The 22,951-nt window shown below is 50.4% G+C and overlaps 2 protein-coding genes across 4 annotated transcripts; both read left to right on the top strand.

Annotated features, from left to right (window-relative positions):
* The first annotated feature begins 575 nt into the window (after nucleotides 1-575).
* On the top strand, nucleotides 576-9,645 carry LOC138397225 (keratin, type II cytoskeletal 2 oral). Of its 3 annotated transcripts, none has more exons than XM_069491194.1 (10): nucleotides 576-604; nucleotides 1,452-2,025; nucleotides 3,058-3,272; nucleotides 4,693-4,753; nucleotides 5,392-5,487; nucleotides 5,978-6,142; nucleotides 6,252-6,377; nucleotides 7,041-7,261; nucleotides 8,719-8,753; nucleotides 9,197-9,645. In XM_069491194.1, the coding sequence occupies exons 1-10, from the start codon at nucleotides 591-593 to the stop codon at nucleotides 9,643-9,645; spliced, it is 1,956 nt and encodes a 651-aa protein (XP_069347295.1). In that variant the 5' UTR covers nucleotides 576-590. The 3 variants fall into 3 exon arrangements, with proteins under 3 accessions (XP_069347295.1, XP_069347294.1, XP_069347293.1); XM_069491193.1 differs by lacking the exon at nucleotides 576-604 and having other exon boundaries at nucleotides 1,417-2,025; nucleotides 9,197-9,336; nucleotides 9,463-9,645; XM_069491192.1 differs by lacking the exon at nucleotides 576-604 and having other exon boundaries at nucleotides 1,417-2,025.
* Nucleotides 9,646-14,521: 4,876 nt separating this feature from the next.
* On the top strand, nucleotides 14,522-21,457 carry LOC138397285 (keratin, type II cytoskeletal 2 oral-like). The gene is made up of 10 exons (XM_069491230.1): nucleotides 14,522-14,538; nucleotides 15,401-16,019; nucleotides 16,162-16,382; nucleotides 17,379-17,439; nucleotides 17,935-18,030; nucleotides 18,538-18,702; nucleotides 19,080-19,205; nucleotides 19,745-19,965; nucleotides 20,844-20,878; nucleotides 21,216-21,457. The coding sequence occupies exons 1-10, from the start codon at nucleotides 14,522-14,524 to the stop codon at nucleotides 21,455-21,457; spliced, it is 1,803 nt and encodes a 600-aa protein (XP_069347331.1).
* The last annotated feature ends 1,494 nt before the right edge of the window (nucleotides 21,458-22,951 follow it).

Below are 22,951 nucleotides of genomic sequence, written 5' to 3'. Positions count from 1 at the left end.
GCCATCACGGGTCCTCCATCCTCCCACTCTGGCCCAGATGGAACACCCCTGGTCTAGACCAGGGCTTCCCAAACTTCCCAGATCATAAGGATTACCGGGAGGGCTTATTAAAAATGCCAACACTCAAGCCCATCCTCTGAAGATTTTCATTCATAGGACGGGGTCTAGGTATTGTACTCTTAGACATCGGCCATCAGTCGGTCAACTAACGTTTGTAACTAATGTTTGTGCTGTCCTTGCCCTGTGCTAGCAGCTGGACACTCAGAATGGGTAGGACTCAAGCCCTTCCCTCGAGGAGCTCAGGGCATAGAGGGGTACTGATCCGTAAACAGGCAAGTGCACCTTACGCCAGGACCGTGACGGGGAAAGTACAGGGTGGGAAAACAGGGAGGCGGTATCTGACCTAGACCAGGTGGTAGAGCAGGGAGGAGATTCTGCCCACCAGATCTGAGTCGGGGCCCAGACATGACGCACTCTCCCATCCTAAGATGAGTGGGACCCTTGAGCTGACTCGACCAGCCAGGTGGAGTGTCCCCCCATTCTGTTCCCTCCAGCTCCTGGATCCAGAAATCACCTGCTGTCGGTCTAGGATGGAGGGCGGGGGGCTTGGACTGAGACCCTGCCCCTGCGCATGTCCTCTCCTCTTCCCAAGCCTCACACTTGTTTGCTCCATATCATGAGCCTCCCTTTTCCCACAGTCCAAACATGTTAGTTCCACTTTAATGTCTTTCCCATAAGCAGCATTTCTCAGCTCAAACTCCAGGCTTGCTTAGACGGATGCCTTTGGCTGGGGTGCTGGCAGAGTGGGCCCTGTGGAGTCAGTGCACCTCTTACCTCTTGCCCTACTCTAGGCCCTTTCTGAGGCATTGGGCACAGCTGAAATGCCATCAGAAAACAGTGCCCAACAATGGGAGAAACAGGCTCAGCCAGTGAGGGAACCCTGGACACTGTGGCACTACAGGGAGGGACCCAGCCCACCTGGGAGAGGTTGTGCAGTCCTCGGGCTCTGTGTCATGTTGCTCAGTGGCTCCTAATCCCCTGGTATCTAAAGCCAATTCATCCTGCTGGAACAGGTGCTGCTTGGGTTCCCTAAGACCCTTGAGGAAATCACACGAGGGGAGGGAGGAGCTCCAGTATTTTGTCAACTGAGGCAAGTTTGGGTGATTAAGCTAAGAAAGCAAAGCCATTTTGGCCCAGAGGATTATCTTTGAGGTGTGCTGGGAACCAAGAAGTAACTTATCGCCTGCAAGGCAAGCCAAACCCAAGATGACTCTCAACTAATTACTCGCCTCTCCTTCTGCCAAGCCAGGCTCCCTGGTATATAAAGGCCAGTCTCCTCTGTCGTCCTCATCCTCTGTCTTCATCCCTCTCTGCTCCTGCTAAGTGATCGCTAGCTCACCTCCAAGCTCTCTCACCATGAACAGACAAGTCTGCAAGAAATCCTTCAGTAGTGGGAGCCAGGGCTTCTCCGGCCGCTCCGCTGTGGTCTCCGGTAGCAGCAGGATGAGCTGTGTGGCCCGCTCTGGGGGAGCCAGCGGAGGGGCCTGTGGGTTCCGGAGTGGAGCAGGTGGCTTTGGCAGTCGCAGTCTCTACAACCTAGGAGGGAACAAGAGCATCTCCATCAGCGTGGCAGGTGGTAGCTCCCGGGCTGGTGGCTTTGGTGGAGGGCGAAGCAGCTGTGGCTTTGGGGGCAGTTATGGAAGTGGCTTTGGGGGAGGTTATGGAGGTGGCTTTGGTAGTGGCTTTGGTGGTGGCTTTGGTGGTGGCAGAGGAGTAGGTGGTGGCTTTGGAGGTGTTGGTGGCTTTGGAGGAGCTGGAGGCTTTGGAGGAGCTGGTGGCTTTGGTGGGCCTGGTGGCTTTGGTGGGCCTGGTGGCTTCCCTGGGGGAATCCAGGAAGTGACTGTCAACCAGAGCCTCCTGCAGCCCCTCAATGTGGAGATCGACCCCCAGATTGGGCAAGTAAAGGCCCAGGAGCGGGAGCAGATCAAGACCCTCAACAACAAGTTTGCCTCCTTCATTGACAAGGTGAGAGCAAAGCCCAGGGGTGTTGTGGAGGGTTCAGGCTGCCCAGGAGGTTGGTATAGGAAGATGCCAGGGGACCTGTGAGACTTGGAGGCAGAAGTGCTCAGCTGTGGTCCTGGCTCTGCCTTAGTCCCTAGAGGACAATGAGCATGTCTCTCTTGCTCTTTGGGCCCTGTTTTCTCATATTTGAAATGAGGGAAGAGTCCCTGGTCCTAACTTCCTTCTAGGAATGAGACAAGGGAAAATGAGGTGAGGGTCCAAACACGCTCTTGGCTCTGAAGAAAGGGGCATTAGTCACGAAATGAGTGCAGATAACTTTCACTTCCTCCTGAAAAGCCATGCTGGATAATCCAAACTAGCTGGTAAGCAAACTTAGAGTAGTACAAATCTTGGAACTGCCTCTAAATGATGAGTATTGGCAGCCGACTTACCTTCCAAATGATGCTGTGCTTCAGCCAAAGTTAACCTGAGCTGCCTGCACTGGGGCAGGGGCCGGCGTGCTGAGTCTGTGGGGAACGAGTCCAGGATGGAAGTGAAACCTAGGTCAGCTGCAAGCCGAGTAACCGAAAGGAGGTCTTCATATGTGAAACTTCTAAGGAAATGTTAGACCCCTTTCATTAAAGACTGTCCTCACTGCCTCTATGGAGCCGAAAAAAGCTGATATCTAAAAACACACCTAGGGCAATCCCAGGTTTAACTGTTAGCTTCATCACTTAGTAGACATGTCACTTCGGGCAACTCAAACTCTTTGAGCCTCAGTTTCCTTATCTACAAAATGGAGATCATGACACCTTCTTTGCAGGTGGTTGTGAGGATTGAGATAGAATATATGAACATACCAAGTATAGCATAAGCACACAACAGATTCTAGCTCTCCCTTGCTAAACCCTCATTCTTCCCAAATTCCAAAAAACAGAGGCAATTGCAGATTGAAGGAAGAACTGGGTTTATTCCCCACATTTCCGTTGTTTGGGATAAGTGGCCCCACATGCCCAACTCAAGAGGCTGACTCCCTTTCTTCCTCCCCTGACGCAGGTGCGGTTCCTGGAACAGCAGAACAAGGTCCTGGAGACCAAGTGGGAACTGCTCCAGCAGCAGACCACAGGCTCGGGCCCCAGCAGCCTGGAGCCTTTCTTTGAATCCTACATCAGCTTCCTGAGCAAGCAGCTGGATTCACTTCTGGGGGAGAGGGGGAACCTGGAGGGAGAGCTGAAGAACATGCAGGACCTGGTGGAAGACTTCAAAAAGAAGTAAGGGCTCCCACTGGGGAGTTTCCCCTTCTGGGGGATTAGCAGGGAGGTGTGGTCCTAATTGGGGATTTCGACTGTTCCTGACTGTACCTTCAGTCAATACTCTGGGCTGGGCTTATTGAGTGAAGCATGACCATACACAAGGGGGTGAGAGGATGGGGATGAGACTCCTATGTGGCTGATTATTACATATTTTCCAGTCTCCAGGCAGGCCCCTCCCATACCAGCCCAGATGGACAAAAGAGTCCTCCCAGAGTTTAGAGCCCTTTCGGATGGGGAGCCCTCCACACTTTACTGTACATAGGAATCCCCTTGGAAGCTTGTCAGTAATGCATCTTCCTCTATTCCAGTTTTACATATTCTGAATCAGTAGGTTTGGGGCAGGTCTCAGGAGCCTGCGTGCTCCCTAGCTCCAGGTGATTCTAGCCAGATGGTCCAGGGCTGCATTTTGTAAAGTGCTCTTTCGATGTGTCCCCTCCAACTTCTTGTTTCTGAAGCTTTGTCAGCCCCCTCCTGCACGTTCCAAATTGTAGTTCACATCCTCTGAGGTCTGTGAGAGGTAAACTGGTCCTCTCAAGGTGGGAGGGAGCTCCAGACATCCCCAGGGGTCAGGACCCGCAGGGTAGGTACACCTGCTCTGGGGAGGCCCCGTTCCCATTCGACTGCACAGACCCGGTGGGCACCCACTCTGTGGCAGGCTCCGTGCTGGGCTCTGGGAATCCAGAGCAACTCAGCTTCACGTTGCCCAGAAACCTCTTTTCTCCCAAAGTCACTCCAATTCTCCAATCTTCATGAAATTCAAACTATTGGTAGGAGATTTTGGTCCTGAACAGGCAGGAATCCCACAGCCTTGATGCATTCAGAAGGCTTGAGTTCATTTTTGTCCCAAATTCCTATAAGAAGCAGCAACTGTAATTAAGGAAAACAGAAACAGAGAAAACAGAGGCAGAAACACTGGGTGAGAGCAAATACCTCTCTGGGCCCCGCAGGCACACATGGTGCTTTGTGAGGTCCATCAAAGAGCCCAGGCCCGTAGTCAGGCTCCTTGAAGTCTTCTCTTGCCCTGACTACCCACACCTCTGGCTGCCAAGGGATTTAGAGGAAGGAGGTCAAGGCAGTGCCCTGACTCTGCAAGCTCTCTGGGCAGGACCAGCTACGTAATCTGCAGTCTCAGTGAAAAATGAGAATACAGGGCCCTCGTTAAAAAACTATAAAGAATTTCAGGATGGTGCCAGCAGAGCATTCAGCCGAGTGTGGGGACCTTCTGAGCCCAGGGTCCTGTGTAACTGCACAGGTCACATGCCCACGAAGTTGGTCCTGCCTCTGGGTGAGGAGATGTTGCACGAGTGCCTGGGATCCTCGTCTCTTTTTCTCACGTCTGAAATATCACTGTCCAAACGTGTGCCTCTTTCTGTTCCAGGTATGAAGATGAGATCAACAAACGCACCGCAGCAGAGAATGAGTTTGTGGGGCTCAAGAAGGTAGGCGAGCTAGGATGAGTGTATCCACACTCCCTTTCTGGGAGCTGCCCCCATGGGGAGAGCAGAGCCAGTGCTCTGAGGCACAGAGACCCTGCGCTGTGTGCAGGATTTACATTTCTCCTTAGGTTTTTGGGAATGAGGTATTTGCGGAAGGAAGCTGCTTTAAGTCCATTGCTGTGGGGAAGGTATCTTAAAATGCCACTGCAACGAATGATCTGATGTGCAGCATTAATCAAGGTTTTCCAGCCTACAAATGTACACTGGATGTTAGCAATCAACAAATACTTAAGCCAATCATCATAAAGACGAAGTAGTGAGAATACCCTCATTGCTATTCAGGAGGTTGGGTCTTTGGTACTATATAACCAAAGTCACACGAATATTAGGTAATGTGATTTTTCTACCCTAAAATTAGATGGCTACTCTGTGCCTGGCTAATATGCTTTGTATTTTGTTAAAGCATTGGGGTTTGATTGGTCAAAGCAATTAAAATGGTTTTCTTCATTTTCAAAGGGAAGGTGAGAAGTCACAATGAGGAGGAGGGCTGGGGAGGGACAAAGAAGAGATGAAGGCTTAGGAAGGAGCGGTGGTGGGGAGGGGAGCCACGGGTCATTCTTTGGGTCTGACCTCCCCTTCAGGATGTGGATGCGGCTTACATGAACAAGGTGGAGCTGCAGGCCAAAGTGGACAGCCTGCTGGATGAAGTCAATTTCCTGAGGACCCTCTATGACATGGTAATTCCTTGGTTTGCCAAGCTCCAGAGCCTTCCTGTCTGCACCTTCCCAAGCATGTGTTCCAAGTGTAACTTTAGGGACAGTCAAGCAGGGGACACTCACAAAACCAGCAATAGGGCTCTGAACTCATCTCTGCCCTGCCCCGCGGAAATGTTAACTTAGTCTGCATAGACCTGGCCCACAGGCCAGGGTCCCTCTCTGTCTTCAGCCCATTTTGCTCTCGGTCTACTAGCTCCTACACCAGTGTCACTGCTAGTTTATTATACTCCTCCCTACTCTGCCACACTAGGGCTCACTGGCTGATACTTTCAGGCTGTTTATATTTGCATATTTCTGGCATCCTTTTAGGCTAGAGCAGAGCCTGAAATGTAAGCTTATTTTTCCAAGTGTCCCATTCCTAGCCCATCCTTGGGGTATCTCTGCAAGTAGTGGATTCCGGCATCTCCTGGGGTCAGGGGATGGTGAAAGTGACAATCCACATTTCTTACAGGAGCTGTCCCAGATGCAGAGCCATGTCAGCGACACGTCTGTCATCCTGTCCATGGACAACAACCGCTGCCTGGACCTGGACAGCATCATTGCCGAGGTCCGTGCCCAGTATGAGGAGATCGCCCAGAGGAGCAAGGCTGAAGCCGAGGCGCTGTACCAGACCAAGGTGGGAGCCCTCGCCTCGTCCCTATACTCTAGTTTTAGGACCTGATGACCTTCATCAAGAATGGGCCTACACTTTGCCAAGCCATGTTGATTGGCGTGTCTGCTTTCAGCTTGGGGAGCTGCAGACCACGGCCGGCAGGCACGGGGACGACCTGAGGAGCACCAAGAGTGAGATCGCCGAGCTCAACAGGGCAATCCAGAGGCTGCGGGCCGAGATCGAGAGTGTCAAGAAGCAGGTGGGGCCGGGTCTAATGGAGAGATCCTGGAGGTCTTCTGGGCCCTGGGAGAAGGAGAAGCACCAGCTGTGCTCCTCTGTCACAGGCTGTCTCCGTCCTTTCCTGGTGTCACACAGTGTCTGGGAATGTCTGTTCTCCCGCATGTTCCTCCTCGAGGCTTGGCTTCTTGGAATGCTCCCTAAGGAGAGGTGTTGGTCCATTCTGGTTTGCCCAGAAAAATCTTACAACTATAGTGTTGGCCTTAAACACTCAGCCTTCAGCAGGATCTGCCCTCAGTGAAGCTATTCATCATGCTCTTCACATAACCTGATGGCTGCTCTGCATTATTAGAATGAAGTGATTTAACTAAAGGATTTTTTAACTGTCTTGCAAAAAGCATCAGAGACTAACCAGACCACTACTACCTTTACCTTTACCAGCCTAGGAAAGCAAATCAGTGTTCCTTTTCCTGATGAGACATGAGTTGATTTCAATGGGCTGAAGATGAATTAATCAATTGCAAAAGTGGCTTCTGTTTTCTGAGCATGCTCCATTGGGATTTCTAAGGAAGGGGAGGAAGGGAAGGAAGGGATGCTGGATGGAGGGAGAAGATCTTCTCTCAGGAAAGATCAAGTGTTTGTTTCCTGGTCATTATGCTAATTGATCTTCTACCTCCTGCCCCAGAGTGCCAACCTGCAGACAGCCATTGCGGAAGCTGAGCAGCGTGGGGAGATGGCCCTAAAGGACGCCAATGCCAAGCTCCAAGAGCTGCAGGCTGCCCTACAAAAGGCCAAGGATGACCTGGCCCGGCTGCTGCGTGACTACCAGGAGCTCATGAACGTCAAGCTGGCCCTGGACGTGGAGATTGCCACCTACCGCAAGCTGCTGGAGGGCGAGGAATGCCGGTGAGAGGCCATGGGGTCACCATTCTACAGATAGGATTTTAGAGGGAACTTTGATAATGACGAAAGGGGGCCAGATGATAAGAAGAGGAACACTCAGACGAAGGCAAGAAGTCTCTTGAATGACAGAGTTAAGGATTTGAGTCCCACTGTTTTATATCAGTCAAGATTATCCAATTCTCTAATTTATGCTGGACATCAGTATTGTATTGCACACCTCTGTCAATCTCCACTATGTACAATGTGTTAGGAAAGTGCTTTGGAGTTGTGACAAAAGTTTTAGATCAGTGCTATCCACGGGAACTTTCTGAGGTGACAAAAATGTTCTATTCTTGTGCTAATACAGTAGCCATTAGCCACTTGAGCACTTGAAATGTGGCTAATGCAACTGAGAAACTGAGTTTTACATGTAATTTAATTTTAATTACCTTAAATAGCTTCATGTGGCTAGTGGCTACGGTATTGGAAAGCTCAGTATAGACGGTCCTCCAACTCCCCACCCCTGAAGCTGAGTCCACCGGGAGAGAGGGCTGATACATACATACTCTTGGAAGATAACACAACATTAAGTGGCAGACAAAGGCTTAATGAGTGGATATCAAATGCTAAAGGAGTGTCAATAATTGAGAGATCTTTCTGCTGACCCACTGCTCCACGCATCCCTTGTTCAGAGCCTCTGTCCTCAGGTGGCTCACAATGTGATGGAGGCAGCAGGACCCAAGTAAGAGAAGAAAAGGATTTGTTATGAGTCTCTGTGGAAAAGAGTGAGAGTGAAGATGGTGTTAAGTGTATTGAGAGTCATGGGGCGAGGAGGGAGCAGTTAACCAGTGGGCCCTCATTGGCAAGGTGGGCAGACACATTCCACGTCTGCTCAGAGAGTAGGGTGTGTCTGCTCCCTGAGTAAGAAGGCGGCACAGGAGGACGGGCAGCGTGGGTGGGGCATTTCAAATCATGTGTGTTGAGTTAGTCCCTCTCATATTTTCTCCACTTTGAATAACCACCATCACCTCCACCCCCCACCGCAGGAGGGCTCCCTGGGGAAGGCTTCCTGGAAAGGGAAAGTTGGAATTGAAGCCAGGGCTGGGTAGACAAGAAGGGGAGGGCATGCCAAGGTGGGAAGATGGTCTCAGCAGGAGATGGGAGGTGAAGACAGGACAAGTTGGGGTTGGGAGCTGAGTAGTTTGCCTGGAGGAATCTTTAGGCTATGGGAAAAAGGATAGGAAGATGGATAAATGTGCTATGGTTGGTGGAGGTCCTGGAAGTCTCAATCCCTGAAGCAGTGCCCCTTTTCTGGGAAGCTACGGTCATGGAAACACACTGGAAATAGCCTTTCTTCTCCCAGGAGCTTAACCCTTAGTAGGGCAAATGAGAGGATATGGCTCCCAAGGATGTGAACCCTCAGCTCTCTGGCTGTTGACTCATTGCAGAAATAATTCACATCTCCTTCTCTTCCTTTTCAGGATGTCTGGAGAGTGTCAGAGTGCTGTGAGCATTTGTAAGTAACCCATTCAAAACCTTTCTCTCTGAGTTGTGAAAAGGGCAACTAGAAACATCCTCACTGACTGACCTTCAGGCAAGAGGGCCTGACCCATTCAAAGAGGCCAGGCTACCTGAAAGCATCTAGGGTCTCAGGCCGTGGCCACACAGTCTGCCTCTAGTGTAATTGCCCCTGGAAATCTCTTCGTCCAAAGCTAAAACCCTGTGGTCTTGGGGAGTGTCCTAGGTTGGAGAACCCGAAATTTCTGTGGATACTTTTGGTTCCTATTCTTGGGAAAGGGCACCAAAGGGCCAGGCTCACTCTGTTTGCTAATGGAGGGATTAGAGGAGTTTAGCATCTTTGTCTAAGTCACACAGCCGAGCAGGGCAGGGCTGTGATATAGACCTGGGCCTCCAGCTTGCCAGGCCTTTCGCCTGAATTGAGTACCTGTTCTTCTGCAGCGGTGGTCAGCAACGTCACCAGCACAAGCAGCAGCGCTGGTGGTAGCCGCGGAGGCTTTGGCGGGATCAGCGGCGGCAGCAGCGGTGGCTACAGAGGTGGTAGCAGCAGCAGCAGAGGCAGCAGCGGTGGCTATGGAGCAGTCAGTGGCGGCAGCAGCAGCTATGGAGGGGTCAGCGGTGGCAGCAGTGGGGGCAGGGGCAGCAGCGGGGGTTACCAGAGCGGCAGCAGCGGGGGTTACCAGAGCGGCAGCAGCGGGGGTTACCAGAGCGGCAGCAGCGGGAGCAGGCTTGGCGGTGCCGGCAGCAGCTCCGTGAGCCAGAGTGGAGTGGGCTCCAGCTCTGGCAGCATCCAGACCTCCGGAGGCAGTAGCTACAAATCTGGCAGTGGGGGCAGCACCAGTGTCCGCTTCTCCCAGACCACCAGCTCCAGCCAGTACAGTTCCAAGTGATCCTCTGGGCCACATTTCCATACCGACCTGCTTCCATCTCAGCCTGCAACAGCACTTCCCCCTCTCTGCCTGGCACCAATAGATACACATGGCGCAACCACACTTTTCCTCAAGTTCCCTGGAGAAAGGGCTGACCTCCTGGCTCCTCCATCCCCAAGACCTCTCCTGGGCCATGGGGGTCCAGCTGCTAGTCTGGGATGATGATGCTCCTGAAAGAGTCCCCGTGATGGCCCCTTGCTTTGGACAGCAACACCTGAGCCTAAGCCAGTCTGGGCCTTCCCAGCCTGGCTTGTTCCCACTCTGGTCTATCTCTTTCTCACTGAGAGTGGATGGTCTGAAGCTGGCACATCTCAGCACCACCTGAGGAGGGAGGTGCCACGGGTGCAGTGCCGGAGGGTGGATGGTTGGTTCCCAGGGAGCCCTCTCCACATCTGGGCATCATATCCCGACTCACTTCTGTCCCCTAATTCCTTGAGCTGTGGACCCTCTGGTGATGAGTATGTCATACTTTCTTTTCCCAATAAATTGCACTGTTATTTCATATTCTGGTATTTGGCTTTCATTACAGGAGTCACAGAATATCAAGGCCCCAAAGTGAAGGGAAATTAGGTGGTGGTGGTGGTGGTGGTGGTGGTCTTCTAGAAGTTCAGTAGTGGCTGTAAAGACCGCTGAATAGTCTCGACTTCTCCTTTATCTATTTGGTTGGGTTCCTGTGATAGGTCTGTCCAAGAGTGTTTATGTTGTTTAAGTGGAGACCTTCCCCACTCCCAACGAGGTCATTCCATCCATCCTCCAACCTCTGAGCAGGCCTCTGTGATCCAGTCTTGGAAGAGGGTTCTGAAGTTAATTAAGGGAACTGGTTCCACTGGGATTTCAGCTCTTTTGCCCCACTCCCACTCATTCAGACACAGAATAAATTCTCTTTCTATAAACATAGCTCCTAGGATCTGAAGGGGCCAATATATGACATCCTCTTTTCCCTGCACAGGGTTTGAGCCAATTAAAAAATAAGACACAAGAATTAGCAGATGGAGAGGCAATATTGCCTTTATTACCAACAAAGCAGATATTGGAAAATATAACTTATGTCTCGAGTGGAAAGGGTTTCCTGTTACAGGACTTTAGGATTAGGCTAGATTTCCCACCTGGGCAGAGACAGCATAGGGCCACTGCAGCCTTCTCTAGGGGTCAGACCCCTCATGGTAGTGGAGAACGTAGGAGAGCAGAACACACGCTTGCTATGGACAGCCAGTGCTGAGAGAGAGAGGGGCGTTGCTCTGCACACCCAGCTCTTCCTTCCAGACCCACCAATCAGGCAAGAGAGTGGGTGGGGGTGTCACACTAGTGAGGCTCACTCTAGGTGGATGTGAAATTAGGAACAGACAATTCAGAACTGCCTGTCCTCGCACCAGCATTGCCTAGCCGTACTCAGAAAGCTGAAACCTAAACTCGTGGAGCACGGGGGTAACGAGATAGTCACTGAGGGAAACTTGGGAAATTGAGAGCTTCAGGGAGATGACATTTAGGGTCTGTGCTCCTTTCGCCACCCCCCAACCGATCCCATCTGCATGCCTTTAAGCACAGTAAAATACTAGTTTGTAAGTCACTATAGGTGAGGGCTAGATGGAAGAGAGGGCCCTGGAGAGCACCAGGGCCTGACTTCCATATTTCTGAGCCTGAGATGGGCCGTAGCTCACCTCATTTGATCTCCAAAGTATAGCAGCCCTGGCCTTAAGACTTGGAGCAGAAGATATTTTAAAGTTCCTGCACTTGAGAGTTCAATAAATCCTTGTCCATCTTTTCAAGGCATACAGGCAGGAGGTAGCTCCTTTTCTCACTTACCCTTGGCCCTCTGGGTATTCAGAGCAGGGGCAGGGAGTTCTGAATTGCTCCTCTTACTGGCCTTTCAGAGGTGTTGCAAGAAATATCACCAACCTCCAGGAAAACACTCTGGGAGCTTGAGGTTGACTGTTCCAGCTCAACCCAACTTCTCATCAGACTGGAGCAGCAGGGTTTGGGGACAGCAGCTTCAGTCCTTTATCCATCTGTTCCATGTGTATTGAGAGCTTGGTCCTTGGTGTTTTCTCAGGGGCCTGCAGAGTGGGTGGGGAACTCAGTGAAAGTTTGGTGGTCAACTGACAGAATGAAGAGATGAGTAAGGAGAGAGGGACCCCCTTCTCCCTATCCTGAATGAAAGATGGGACAGGTCACACTTCAAGGCAGGACAGAGCTGAAAGTTTACAATGAGGGCCTACGACACTCTTTTGAACTCTTATGAGAGGGATGGTGGAGGGGGCTACCAAGGGAGGTAGTGAAAGACTTGGCATACTTAGCATCGGGGGAGGTGGTCCATCAAGAAAGGCATGTTGGAGAGGAAGCCTAGAGCAAGCCTGGGAAGGAAAGAGAGTCTGGGCAACACAGAGGAAGGACAAGGGGACAGGGTTCAGCTATCCAGAGCAAATCCTAACAGAACTGCAGGACTAGCATCATGTTTCATGTTCTTGACACAGGCTGGAACTAACCCATGTACCAGTGGAGCAGGACAGTGGAAGCTTCCAGGGTGAGAGCATTGTGTCTGAGGCCAGGCAAAGGGCTGGGGAAATGGCATATTTCTAAGCCCGTGGGAGACTGGCAATTCTGAGCTAAGCCTTGCTGAATCCCTCAATCCATCTCCCATGTGAAGACAGAACTGGGGCAGCACTTTGCCTCTGAAGGCAGCCAGGGTGGGTAGAGTAGGTATTTATCTGTGTGGAATGGTCAGAGGCATGACAGAAGCCTTCCTGAATTGATACTTGAAATCCTACCGGGTGTCTTCAGGATTAAACAATCAGTCTCCTAGTGGCAACTGCTTCTTCATTTTCCATCCTTTATCTTTTATTCTTTATCCTTCACTCTTCTCCCTCTCCTCCTAGAGATCTTTTCCTAAATTATAAAAGCAACACATACTTACAGCAAAAATGCATAAAATTTAGCAAAATAAAGGAAGAAAATAAAGATCACCTATAATTTTAGTACCCTGTGACATTTTCCTACAATCATACATGTGCATGCAACCTATGTGTTACAGAGTAGTGTCTTAAAATACATATTGCTTTCTAACCTGATTTTTCACTTAATTTATTGTGTAATTTATCCATTTAGTCATCCAACAACTAGACTGAGTGCCTATCATTTTTGAGACATTGTGTCAGGCCCAAAGATAGAGTGGAGAACACATATAGTTTCTGTCTCATAGAGTGTACATTCCAGCTGGGAAGACATTTACCAAATAACATCTTTCTATAACAACAAATGTAGATGGAGACCATCATTTTCTTTTTCAGTGGAGATTCTCATTTTTACTTAAAAAACAAAATCAAAGGTACATATTCGAAATTAAATTATTATTTTTTTTCTTCTTTCTAGAGGTATGACATACATGTTTTCTAGTGGGCAATGTTCTACCAAACATTTTACTAAGCTGAAGCCAGACAGATGACTTTTGCTATCTCTGAAGCTCTTTGCTGTCTCCTCTCACTCAGGCTGAGATAGACCAGTTGAACACCACTTTTTGGCAGGAAAGATTTTGACAGGAAGGATAGAGTTAGAATTGCAAAACTTGAAGAATCACATTTTTAGCAAACTCATCCCCATCCCAACCAAAAACCTAACAAACTGATTTATACAGAAAGGATTTTAAGCAAACCTGGACAAACATACTTAACATGTTGTAAGAACAAGGTATCTTTCAGTTGACTTCCAGCACATAGCATAGCATACATCCATTGGTGTCCAGTAAAAGAGAAATTTCAATAAGGAAAGCATTTTTGCCTTCATAGCACTAACAACTAAAAAGTACACACAATACTTGGATCTTTAAGTGGGTAATCATAGAAATTCTAAGATTAGATCTACTGTATTAGCCTGAGTATTCATCTATAAAAACAATTTTTCAAAAATGATGATTAAAACAAGGGCATGTGTCTGTACTAAGCCCAGTATAAGCGCCTCCCGGAGGCAAGAAGAACTCTGGAAACTGCAGCACCTCCTGAGCCTACTCTTTATTTATTTTAATTACCTATAACTAGAAGATTCTCAAGTCATCAAGTTGTTTATCCCCCTGCACAGGGTCAGATGGCAGTGAACCCACCCTTCCTTCCAGAGGGGATGTAGCCCCAGCCTGGAGTGCCAGCCCTCCTGTCTCTGCAGGGAAGGCCTCCCACCACCCCCCTACCTCAGTCTGTCCTTTCCCTTGGCCCGTGCTCACCAGAAACCTCTAGATTCTGATCCTCCCTCCTTATAGCCAGGATGACTATAGCTATTACCTCCAGGGTGGAATTCTTAATGAAATCACCTCTCTTTTGTATATTTTGGGGATAATCTGTAGCTTCTCCCCCAGGCCCCAAGTGCATCAGGCTGCCAAGATGAGCATCTAAGCTGTGATGTTAGGGGGCTTATAGGGACTAAGAAAGTCTGAGGGTGTGAGGTGAGGTTCAAGTCCTTCTAATCAGGTAGGTCTCCTCTCCCACCAATTGGATGTTCTGGCTGCATTTCCCGTACACCTAAGATGGGTTTGTTGCAGAGAGGGAAGCCGTCCCTACTAGTGGCAGCTGATTTAATTAGTCTCTCTCTCAAAACCCCATCCTGAGCTCATGTGTGCAGGGCTCTGTCCTGGTTTTGGGGTAGGGGATGATTGGGGTAGGAGGGGCATCTGGAGGGATGAGACTTTTCTCCAGTGTGACAATGGAGGTGGCACATGCAGCCACCCACACAGAGGGACAATGCCAGGAGCAGGAGAAGCTGTGCAGTCATTGATCCTACAAAACCTGGGAGCCCACCAGGTACTGTGCCAGGCAATAGAGAAGCCCGGTGAACCAGACAGATGTGGCCTTGTCTCATGGCCCCTGTTGTCAGGTGGGCAGGGCTGCAGCCCTCACTGCAGGGGAGAGGCAGGAAGGGAATACAGGCAGCAGAATCCACAGGGGCCAGAAAAGGAGACTGAAGGGACATGTTTGAAAGGGGAAGAGACTGGATGTGGGGTGTGAGGGGAGAGACGTTAGGCTCCCTGGGCAGCTGTTGGAATAACAGGAACAACAAGACCACCCAAGGAGACAGAGAGGATGTTAGGGGCTTTCTTGGTCACCCAATCTCAGATGAATGTCCTCAAGTATCTAGCCCACTCATTCCCACCTAGGACTGTCTGGGACATTCTGGGCTAATCCCCCATCCCTGGCTAGAATAGGAGCAGAAGTGCTGGTTTCGTTGCAGACTCAAGATGGACCATGTAAGGCTCCTGTGGAGTTCCATGGACACACTCTGTATGTGACTTGGAGGTGCGACAATTAGGAGGAACCTGATTTCCCACTGGATCCTCCCAAACTCCTCCCTGATTCCAGGATAAGTACCACTGGTTCTGGGAGGTGGACAGCAGAATGACAGGAGTGGATGCCCAGGGTTTTGGGGGATTGAAAAAGCCACATAGTCACCTAATTGAACCTGCTGCCTCTTGAGAAGCCAGTGTCCAGGACGCTGGAGCCAGGCTATGCCTGGCTGGAACCAAGCTCATTTGGCAGGGGAGGGCCTGAATTTGCTCCTGCACACAGTGTGTACAGACTAATTACAGGAAAGACCTGAAACGGAGACTCCAGGATTACAGTGAAGGAAATTGGTGTGGGGATTAATTTCAGCCAGAGGATGAAACCCAGGAGATCATCAAACTAATGGACCAATGCTCTGGGGCCTATAAAAGGGGCCACCTCTCTCCCTGTGCCAGAAGGTGCTCTTTCCTCCGAGGCTTTCTGAACCAGGACATCTTCCTGCATCCACAGAAAATGATGAGCCAGAAGTCCAGCAGGGCCTCCCAGGCCACCCAGGGATCCAGTGGCCGCTCTGCCATGGTGGTGTCTGGCCAGAGCCGCAGCGGCTCCACCAACTCGCAGCCTGCCCCTCGCTCTGGGGGAGGCAGTGCCTCCTTGGCCTGTGCTGTGATGGGGGGCACCTTTGGCAGCAGGAGCCTGTACAGCCTTGGAGGCAGCAAGAAGATCTCGCTGAGTGTGGCTGGAGGTGCCACCCAGGCTGGGGGTGCGACACGGGGCTGTTCGGGTGCCTTTGGGGGCAGCCTGTGTGGGGCTGGAGGAAGAGGCACGAGAAGTGGCTTTGGAAGAGGCTCCTTCAGTGTTGGGGGGAGACCGGGCAGCTTTGGAGGAGCACCTGGTGGAGCTAGGGGCCTTGGGGCTTCGGGGAGCTTTCCCCTTGGCATCCAGGAGGTGACCATCAACCAGAGCCTCCTTCAGCCCCTGAACGTGGGGATCGACCCCCAGATCGGGGAAGTGAAGACCCAGGAGAAGGAGCAGATCAAGACCCTCAACAACAAGTTTGCCTCCTTCATCGACAAGGTGAGTGCCCGTGGTGGGGGAGGGGCCATGGCCCCGAGAACCCCTGGGGCCCCCCAGGTGAAGAGGCCTGGGTTTAGGGGGCAGGCCTTCTCCTGGGCTGGAGCTGGGCAGGCCACAACCTCTCCTCCATGGTTGATCACAGGTGCGGTTCCTGGAGCAGCAGAACAAGGTGCTGGAGACCAAGTGGTGCCTCCTGCAGCAGCAGACGGCCACCTCCAACGCCAGCGCCGATGACCTGCAGCCCTTGTTTGAGTCCTACATCGGCTGCCTGCAGGCCCACCTGGACAGGCTGCTGACGGAGCGGGGCTGGCTGGACGGGGAGCTGGGCACCATGCAGGCGCTCATGGAGGAGTACAGGAGGAGGTGAGTGATGGGTGGGGCACAGGGATCCCAGCGATCATGCTGCAGGTCGGGGATGTGGGTTTTCCAATTGGAGAGTCAACACATGTTCTCAAGGCCTCTGTCCTTTGGCCACAGGGAGGGTTATCAGGAGGGCTTCTGATGAAAGGAGGATCTTCTCTGTTGATATTTTGTGTCGGTGCCAAGGAGAATGAGGCATATCTCTCGGAGTGGGCATCTAAAGTGCTCCCCAGCAGACAGATGTAGATGTTCAGGCACTCCACCATTTGACAGCGATGGATCTCATACTTTGCTGTTTACTAGAATCACTTTGGGAGCTTTAAAAATTCTAAATGTCCAAGCTGTACTCATGATCCATTAAATCAGCATTTCCAGGCATAGGAGCTAGGCATTGGCAGCTGCTATAGAATCCCGGGTGATTCCAATGTGTAGCCAAGGGTGAGGAGCAGTTAGAAAATGTGTTTGTCCTCAGTGGTGAGAGAGCTTCAAGGGGAGGCCAAGGTAGGAAAGAGCCCCGCTCCTGGTCTGATGTGGGGAGCAGGATACAGACCCCGGACACAGATGGAAGTGGGAGTATTGGGGGGCAGATTGAAGGGGGAGATGACTTTGGGAGTGAGCACAGGCCTTGGCTCACAGGGACTTGGGTGATACCCTGGCAGTGGAGAATCCAGGCAGCCCTGTATGAATGTGCTGCGCAGGGACTACGTGCCAATTCCATTATGTGTTTTTTTCTCTTCCTATTTCCAATATCCTGGAGTGTTGGAAATGGGAGTACCATTGTGCTCTTAAAGGCCCTACCATTCTAAGAATGCCTGCCACCCTCTGACGTTAGCCCATGCCACCCTCTGACCTTAGCCTGGTCTTATGCAGGGAACATTCACCAGCAGCCCTGCTCCAGGTTAGCTACCACCTCCCAGGGTAAACACCTTTCTCTGTGCACCTGTGCACATACCCTTGGCTCAGCTGCTCTCTGAGCATGACCTCTCTCCTTCCTTGCAGGTATGAGGATGAAATTAACAAGCACTCAGAGGCTGAGAATGACTTCATGGTTCTGAAGAAGGTGGGCAGGGCAGTGGAGCTATGCAGGGAGGAGACAGAGCCAGGAAGTGAGGAATGGTGGTACCCTCTCAGGGGTGTGAGGCTGGACAGAACTTTCTCCAGAACTGGATTTCTAAGTGTTCTATTGCTGATGGCCAGAACCCAGAATAGTGTCTGCCTCAATGTGGAACCTCTACTCTGAGGGTTTTCTTCCTGGAGCTGAAATGCCTCCCAAGTGTGTCTGGCTTACCAGTTGCAAACTGCTCTGAGCCTTCATTACACCAGTTCACTATCAAGCTTTTGATAACTACCATTATAATCACCCACGTTGTGGAAATTGACAGTAACACATCTTCTCTAATACTAAGCTCAGTTGTCAAATCTCTCTCTCTACTGCGAGTGCAACGTCTGCTTTAAGTGATTTTCGCTCCTGTCATCATGTAAACATGCTGTCAATATTATTAAATGTGAGTAACATTGAAGCGAGTAAGGCTGATCCCCTGCTTGTTATTTTCAGAATGTGGATACGTGCTACATGACCAAAATGGACCTGGAAGTCAAAATGGAGAGTCTGACCAGTGAGATCAACTTCCTGAGAGCTATCTACGAAGCTGTGAGGACCTTTATCCTTTGCTCCAGGGTGGAAGCCACATTCGGGGTGTCAAATCGTGCTTGGTTCTTGGATTCTGTTTTCTTTGTGAAATCTGTTTGTAGGCAAACGCTTGCAAGGTCTTTCCCATCTTTATCCATATTCTTTCCTCATTTCTCCTATTTTCCCCTCCTCCCCCATTGTGGCTCATTTTCTTCCTCTGTTCTCCTTCCCAAGGCTCAGGGCACTTAGCACCTGCAGTTCACACCTTTAGCATCCCCATGCCTACAGAATCCCGGGGGGGATCTATGAAGAGAGGCCAAGAGGCGAGTTATGGATAACCCCCTATTACCTGCTTGACAGCTTCCTCCTACCTGCTTTCTCTGGGTCACTGTCTTGTTACCTTCCTTTCTCTTCACTGAGATTTAGTTTTCTCAATCTCATAACATTCCTGAACCAATGGATGATAGGATCAGGGCATCCTAGGGAGATGTGACGACTGCCCAGTGATGTGTCCCTGTGTGCTTGTAGGAGTATAACCAGGTTCTGTCGGAATCCAGCGATATGTCTGTGGTTCTGTCCATGGACAATAACCGGCACTTGGACCTGGATGGCATCATTGCTGAGGTCAAGGCCCAGTATGAGGAGATCGCCCAGAAGAGCAAGGCTGAGGCTCAGGCTCTGTACCAGACCAAGGTAAATAAGGATCACTGCATCAGCCCAGGCCCCACGAGCCTTTCCCGGGGCTTCTGCCCCTTTATCTCCGGTCTTCCTGGCACCCTCCTAGAGAATAGATATTTTATTCGTTAGGAAACTCACTGAAGTTTCCTTCACAAATTCTCATAACTTGCAGAGTCCTTGTAGTTCTTTTCGTTCTACTCCCTGATGTCTTTAAGGGCAGCCATGGGTTTCAGTTACGTGATTCTTTCCACTGTAAATGCCTGGTGGACGTCACGTGACACTAGCATTTTTTGGATTGATTGTAATTCTATCCCCCTTTTATACATGTTGTTTGAGGGTCCGGGGTAATCTCTCCCTACCTGCTCTCTCTGTCGACCTCCACCCGACTCCAGCTCGGGGAGCTGCAGACCACGGCCGGCAGGCACGGGGATGACCTGAGGAGCACCAAGAGTGAGATTGCAGAGCTCAACAGGGTGATCCAGAGGCTGCAGGCCGAGATCAAGAGCATCAACAAGCAGGTGAGGGCCGCTCTCCAAAGCCTGGGATTATGACTCTGATGACAGTGGTGTCCTGGGATGCTGATGAGGCACCTGGACCTAGCAGGTGGGGCAGCCTCTCAGGTTCCTGACCGAGACCTTCAGCAACAGAGCTTCCTGAGTGATACCACACAGAGCGAGGGCTTCGTGTTACCTTTACACCATCCATCATCTTAAAGGGGAAATGATCTTCTCTCAGTGAAGTGGGCATGACCCTCAGGAGTTTATGAACTATGTGTGGCTGGGTTTCTGGGATTTCAGACCCTAGATTATCCCTCCCTAAGAGGTTGGGAAGCAGATGACCACTATCTCTGGGTAAGGGCTCAAAAAACCATTGTAATGTCCCAGGATGATTTAGTTACATGGATATGAATGCTATGGGCAGAAGAAATTAGCATGGCCAGCCACACAGTACATAGGTTAGAGATTTTCATTAAGGAGACCAATGGAGACCTGTGCTCACCTGCTATGTGCTCAGGTGGGTCCGGAGGCTCAGAGCACATCTTTTCCTTCTTCTTCAGAATGCCAACCTGCAGGTGGCAATTTCTGATGCTGAGAAGCGGGGGGAGCTGACCCTCAAGGATGCCCAGGCCAAGTTGGCAGAGCTCAGAGAGGCCCTGCAGCATGCCAACGAGGCCCTGGCCCAACTCCTGCGTGACTACCAGGAGCTGATGAGCACCAAACTGACACTGGATGTGGAGATTGCCACCTATCAGAAGATGCTGGAGGGCGAGGAGTGCAGGTGGGTGGGAGCTCTGGTCAAGGCAAGGAACCCAACTTGAGAATGAAGTTTCACAGGATTGTATGGTCCTTGGTTATCTCTACCATGTTACAGTGATTTTTGCCCCTGCATTTGCTTCCCCTTAGTATACCCAGGCTCTAACACAATGGCAGAAGACAAAGGAGGGTCTCAACAAAATGCTTGGTGAACTGACCTGGATTGCCCAGGACTCCCCCCTTAGGCTCATGGGTAGCAATGTTATACATGCTAGAGCAGAATGCTGAGAGCCTCCTAACAGGCATACAGGGCAAAGGCAAATGTTGGCTAGTCTTATGTGGTGGAGAATGCAAAGAGGGCACTAGGTGGTCCTAGTGGCCTGCTGCCTCTACGCTCCAAACTGGAGTTTCCACTTTCCTATGAAATGGTCACATTTCTTCGCCTTCCCTTCCTTGTTGATGTTATCATTGTTAATGTCGGAGTCTGTGCAGTGGTCTAGAAAAAGCACCTAGATGTGGATGGTGTCCATAGGCCCAGAAAGGATGATGCAGATAAGAGCCATGTCACTTATGGCATGGACACTGTGCTAGGCACTTCATATGGCTTGATTGACTCACCACACAAACTAAGGAAGACACGTTATCCCAGCTTTGCTGATGACGTAACCAAGGCCTAGGTGATGGCAGAGCCAAGTGTCCAGAGACACATTATATTTCTGTTCTCTGCATCCCCATCATGGAATCTCCAGGAATCCCCCTTCTCGTGTCTACCCTCAATCCCTGATGCTGGAGCTCATATCATTGTACTCTGGCATCCCAGGGGCTAGTTCTGAAAAGAGATTTTCCCACCTGGATAGTTTCAGTATGGGATTTTCATGATGTTTGTTTCATCTTCCTGAACAGGATGTCAGGGGAGTGCCAGAGCCCAGTGTGCATGTGTGAGTATCTGGTGTACCCCTTTTCTGTGACTGTAGATGATTCCTTGTGGCTTTGTATCAGCTTGCTTACCCACGAGTTGCCTTTTCTACAGCCTTGTTCCCAGAGTAACAAAAATGCAGGGGCATGAGGGAGAGACACATAAGACATATTTGGGCAGAATTTATCTGGTGTCCTGTCTAGTGTATGTCCTTGGCCTACCCCCAACAGGGAACTCCCAGGGGAGGGTCATCTGTCCCCTTTTTGGCTTTCCTCTACCACCCATTCTTCAGACAGGGGTTGCAGGCACTGGCCCTTCATACTGGCAGGGTGTGACTCAGCATCCCATTCTCTTTGCAGCTGTGATCAACCACATTTCTAGCAGCAAGAACATTGGCACTGTGGGCAGCAGGAGCAGCAGTGGCGGCCAGGGGATCCAAGGGGGCAGCAAGTCCAAGACTGTTGGGAAAGGCATCCAGTCCAGAAGCACAAGCATCTCCATGGATTGGAGTCCTGGACTCAGCAGTTCATCCTTGTCCTCCTCAGCCAGGATCATGCAGACAAACACCAGCAGTGGTCAGCACTCTGGCATCAAATACTGAGCTTGAGACCTGAGAGATGGCTGCAGAAACTTCCCCTACCCCTAGCCACACCTCTGTAATAGTTCCCCTCTCACCAGGGTTGGTGACACCATAATCTCACCCCTTGGAGGTTCAAAGCCAAGCCAAGAAGGGACTCAGAAAGACATTGTCAAGTTAAGGATTTGGCCCAGAGCCCACTACCCATGCCACTACTGCCTTTTGTTTCCTTGTAGAGGAACCCTGCCTTGCCTCCTCTCGGCTCTGTTTTCTTTTCTCCATTAAATTGCAATATGTTATGCTGTATTTTGGTTCTAAGTTTTGTAGAACAATAGAGACTTTCTGAAATGGTGCTTTATGAATCAGAGTGTGACAGACAGTTTGCAGAAAGTTCTGTTAGCAGCTGTGTGTGGAGTGAGTGAGAGATGAGCAGAGAATGGGGCCCTGAGGGAGCCTTTGTGGTAAAGAGATGTGGGTCAGACTCAGCATTCTGCCTGGCTGCCCCATGTGCTTTACTCTTTCTCAATGCACCCCAGGGCAGACCATGTCTTGAGGTAGGCACATTTCTCTTATAGGCCTCAGTGGTTCTTGCCAAGAGCTCCAGATGGCTCAGTGACAGCTATCTGTAGCTGCAGTGCCCTGCTGGGTCACTTCAGGGCTTTCCTCACCCCTCCCCTTGGGGTCTTTGGGCCAGGGTGGGCCAAAGCTGCCCCTGTACCTTCCTTCCTTATGATTCAAGGGCAGCCACCCCTCTCCCCAGAAAGATTTTGCCTACAATACTCCATATCCCTGTCCCTGCCCTCATATCCTGAGATTGCAAGGTTATGGAAAACCAATAAATAAAGCAAAGATTTATTTAGTAATCACTACCTGCCCAGAAATTGTTCCGAGAACTTCACATATAGCTCATCCAATGTTCACAACTATCCTGTGAGGTAGGTATGATTATCCTCATTTTATGGATGTGGAAAAGGAGCAATAGAGAGGTAAAGGTCACCTCATCCACAGGTCGGTTAGCAAGTGGTAGAGCCAGGGTTTGAACATGGGTAGTTGGGCTCCAGAATTCATGCTTGAAATTTCCATGCTATATTAAAAACACCTGTGTAGTTTTGTTTCTCCATTATAGAATATGTGTGTGTGTGTGTGTGTGTGTGTGTGTGTGTAGTGTGTTTCTGGTCTTTGATGGTGGGGGTTACTTTATTCAGAGGGCTTTGAGTCTATACCCCACCCATGGAGCAGTGCCCTGTCCATGGTGCTGAAGCCCAGTCCAGGTGCCTGGGGTCGACTCTATTTCAGGAGGCTGACATTACCATCACTCCCTTCAAACTCAACTTTCCCTCAACCCCGATTCAGTTCTAATTATTTGCATTTGGGCTCAACAGACTTCCTGTCTAAGATCAAGTAAACATTTTGTCCAAAGCCCAACTATGAAATAGTCCCAGACTGTTCATTTGTCATGTTCCCCACAAAACCAAGACCAAAGAAATTTGCATCTCTCTCAAAGTCTTTATGGATAAT

This window comes from Eulemur rufifrons, chromosome 16, assembly GCF_041146395.1.
Source record: "Eulemur rufifrons isolate Redbay chromosome 16, OSU_ERuf_1, whole genome shotgun sequence".
NCBI lineage: Eukaryota > Metazoa > Chordata > Mammalia > Primates > Lemuridae > Eulemur > Eulemur rufifrons.
The sequence above is the reverse complement of the archived record's forward strand: the minus strand, read 5'-3'. Positions and strand labels throughout refer to the sequence as shown.

What these genes read in the sequence shown, in the direction of transcription:
- LOC138397225 (XM_069491192.1), top strand. Translation starts at nt 1,417, where the DNA reads ATGAACAGACAAGTCTGCAAGAAATCCTTCAGTAGTGGGAGCCAGGGC. An exon ending in TGAGGACCCTCTATGACATG is followed by an intron (nt 5,488 to 5,977) that starts GTAATTCCTTGG and finishes CATTTCTTACAG; the next exon opens with GAGCTGTCCCAGATGCAGAG. An exon ending in TCAGAGTGCTGTGAGCATTT is followed by an intron (nt 8,754 to 9,196) that starts GTAAGTAACCCA and finishes GTTCTTCTGCAG; the next exon opens with CGGTGGTCAGCAACGTCACC.
- LOC138397285 (XM_069491230.1), top strand. An exon ending in TGAGAGCTATCTACGAAGCT is followed by an intron (nt 18,031 to 18,537) that starts GTGAGGACCTTT and finishes GTGTGCTTGTAG; the next exon opens with GAGTATAACCAGGTTCTGTC. An exon ending in TCAAGAGCATCAACAAGCAG is followed by an intron (nt 19,206 to 19,744) that starts GTGAGGGCCGCT and finishes CTTCTTCTTCAG; the next exon opens with AATGCCAACCTGCAGGTGGC.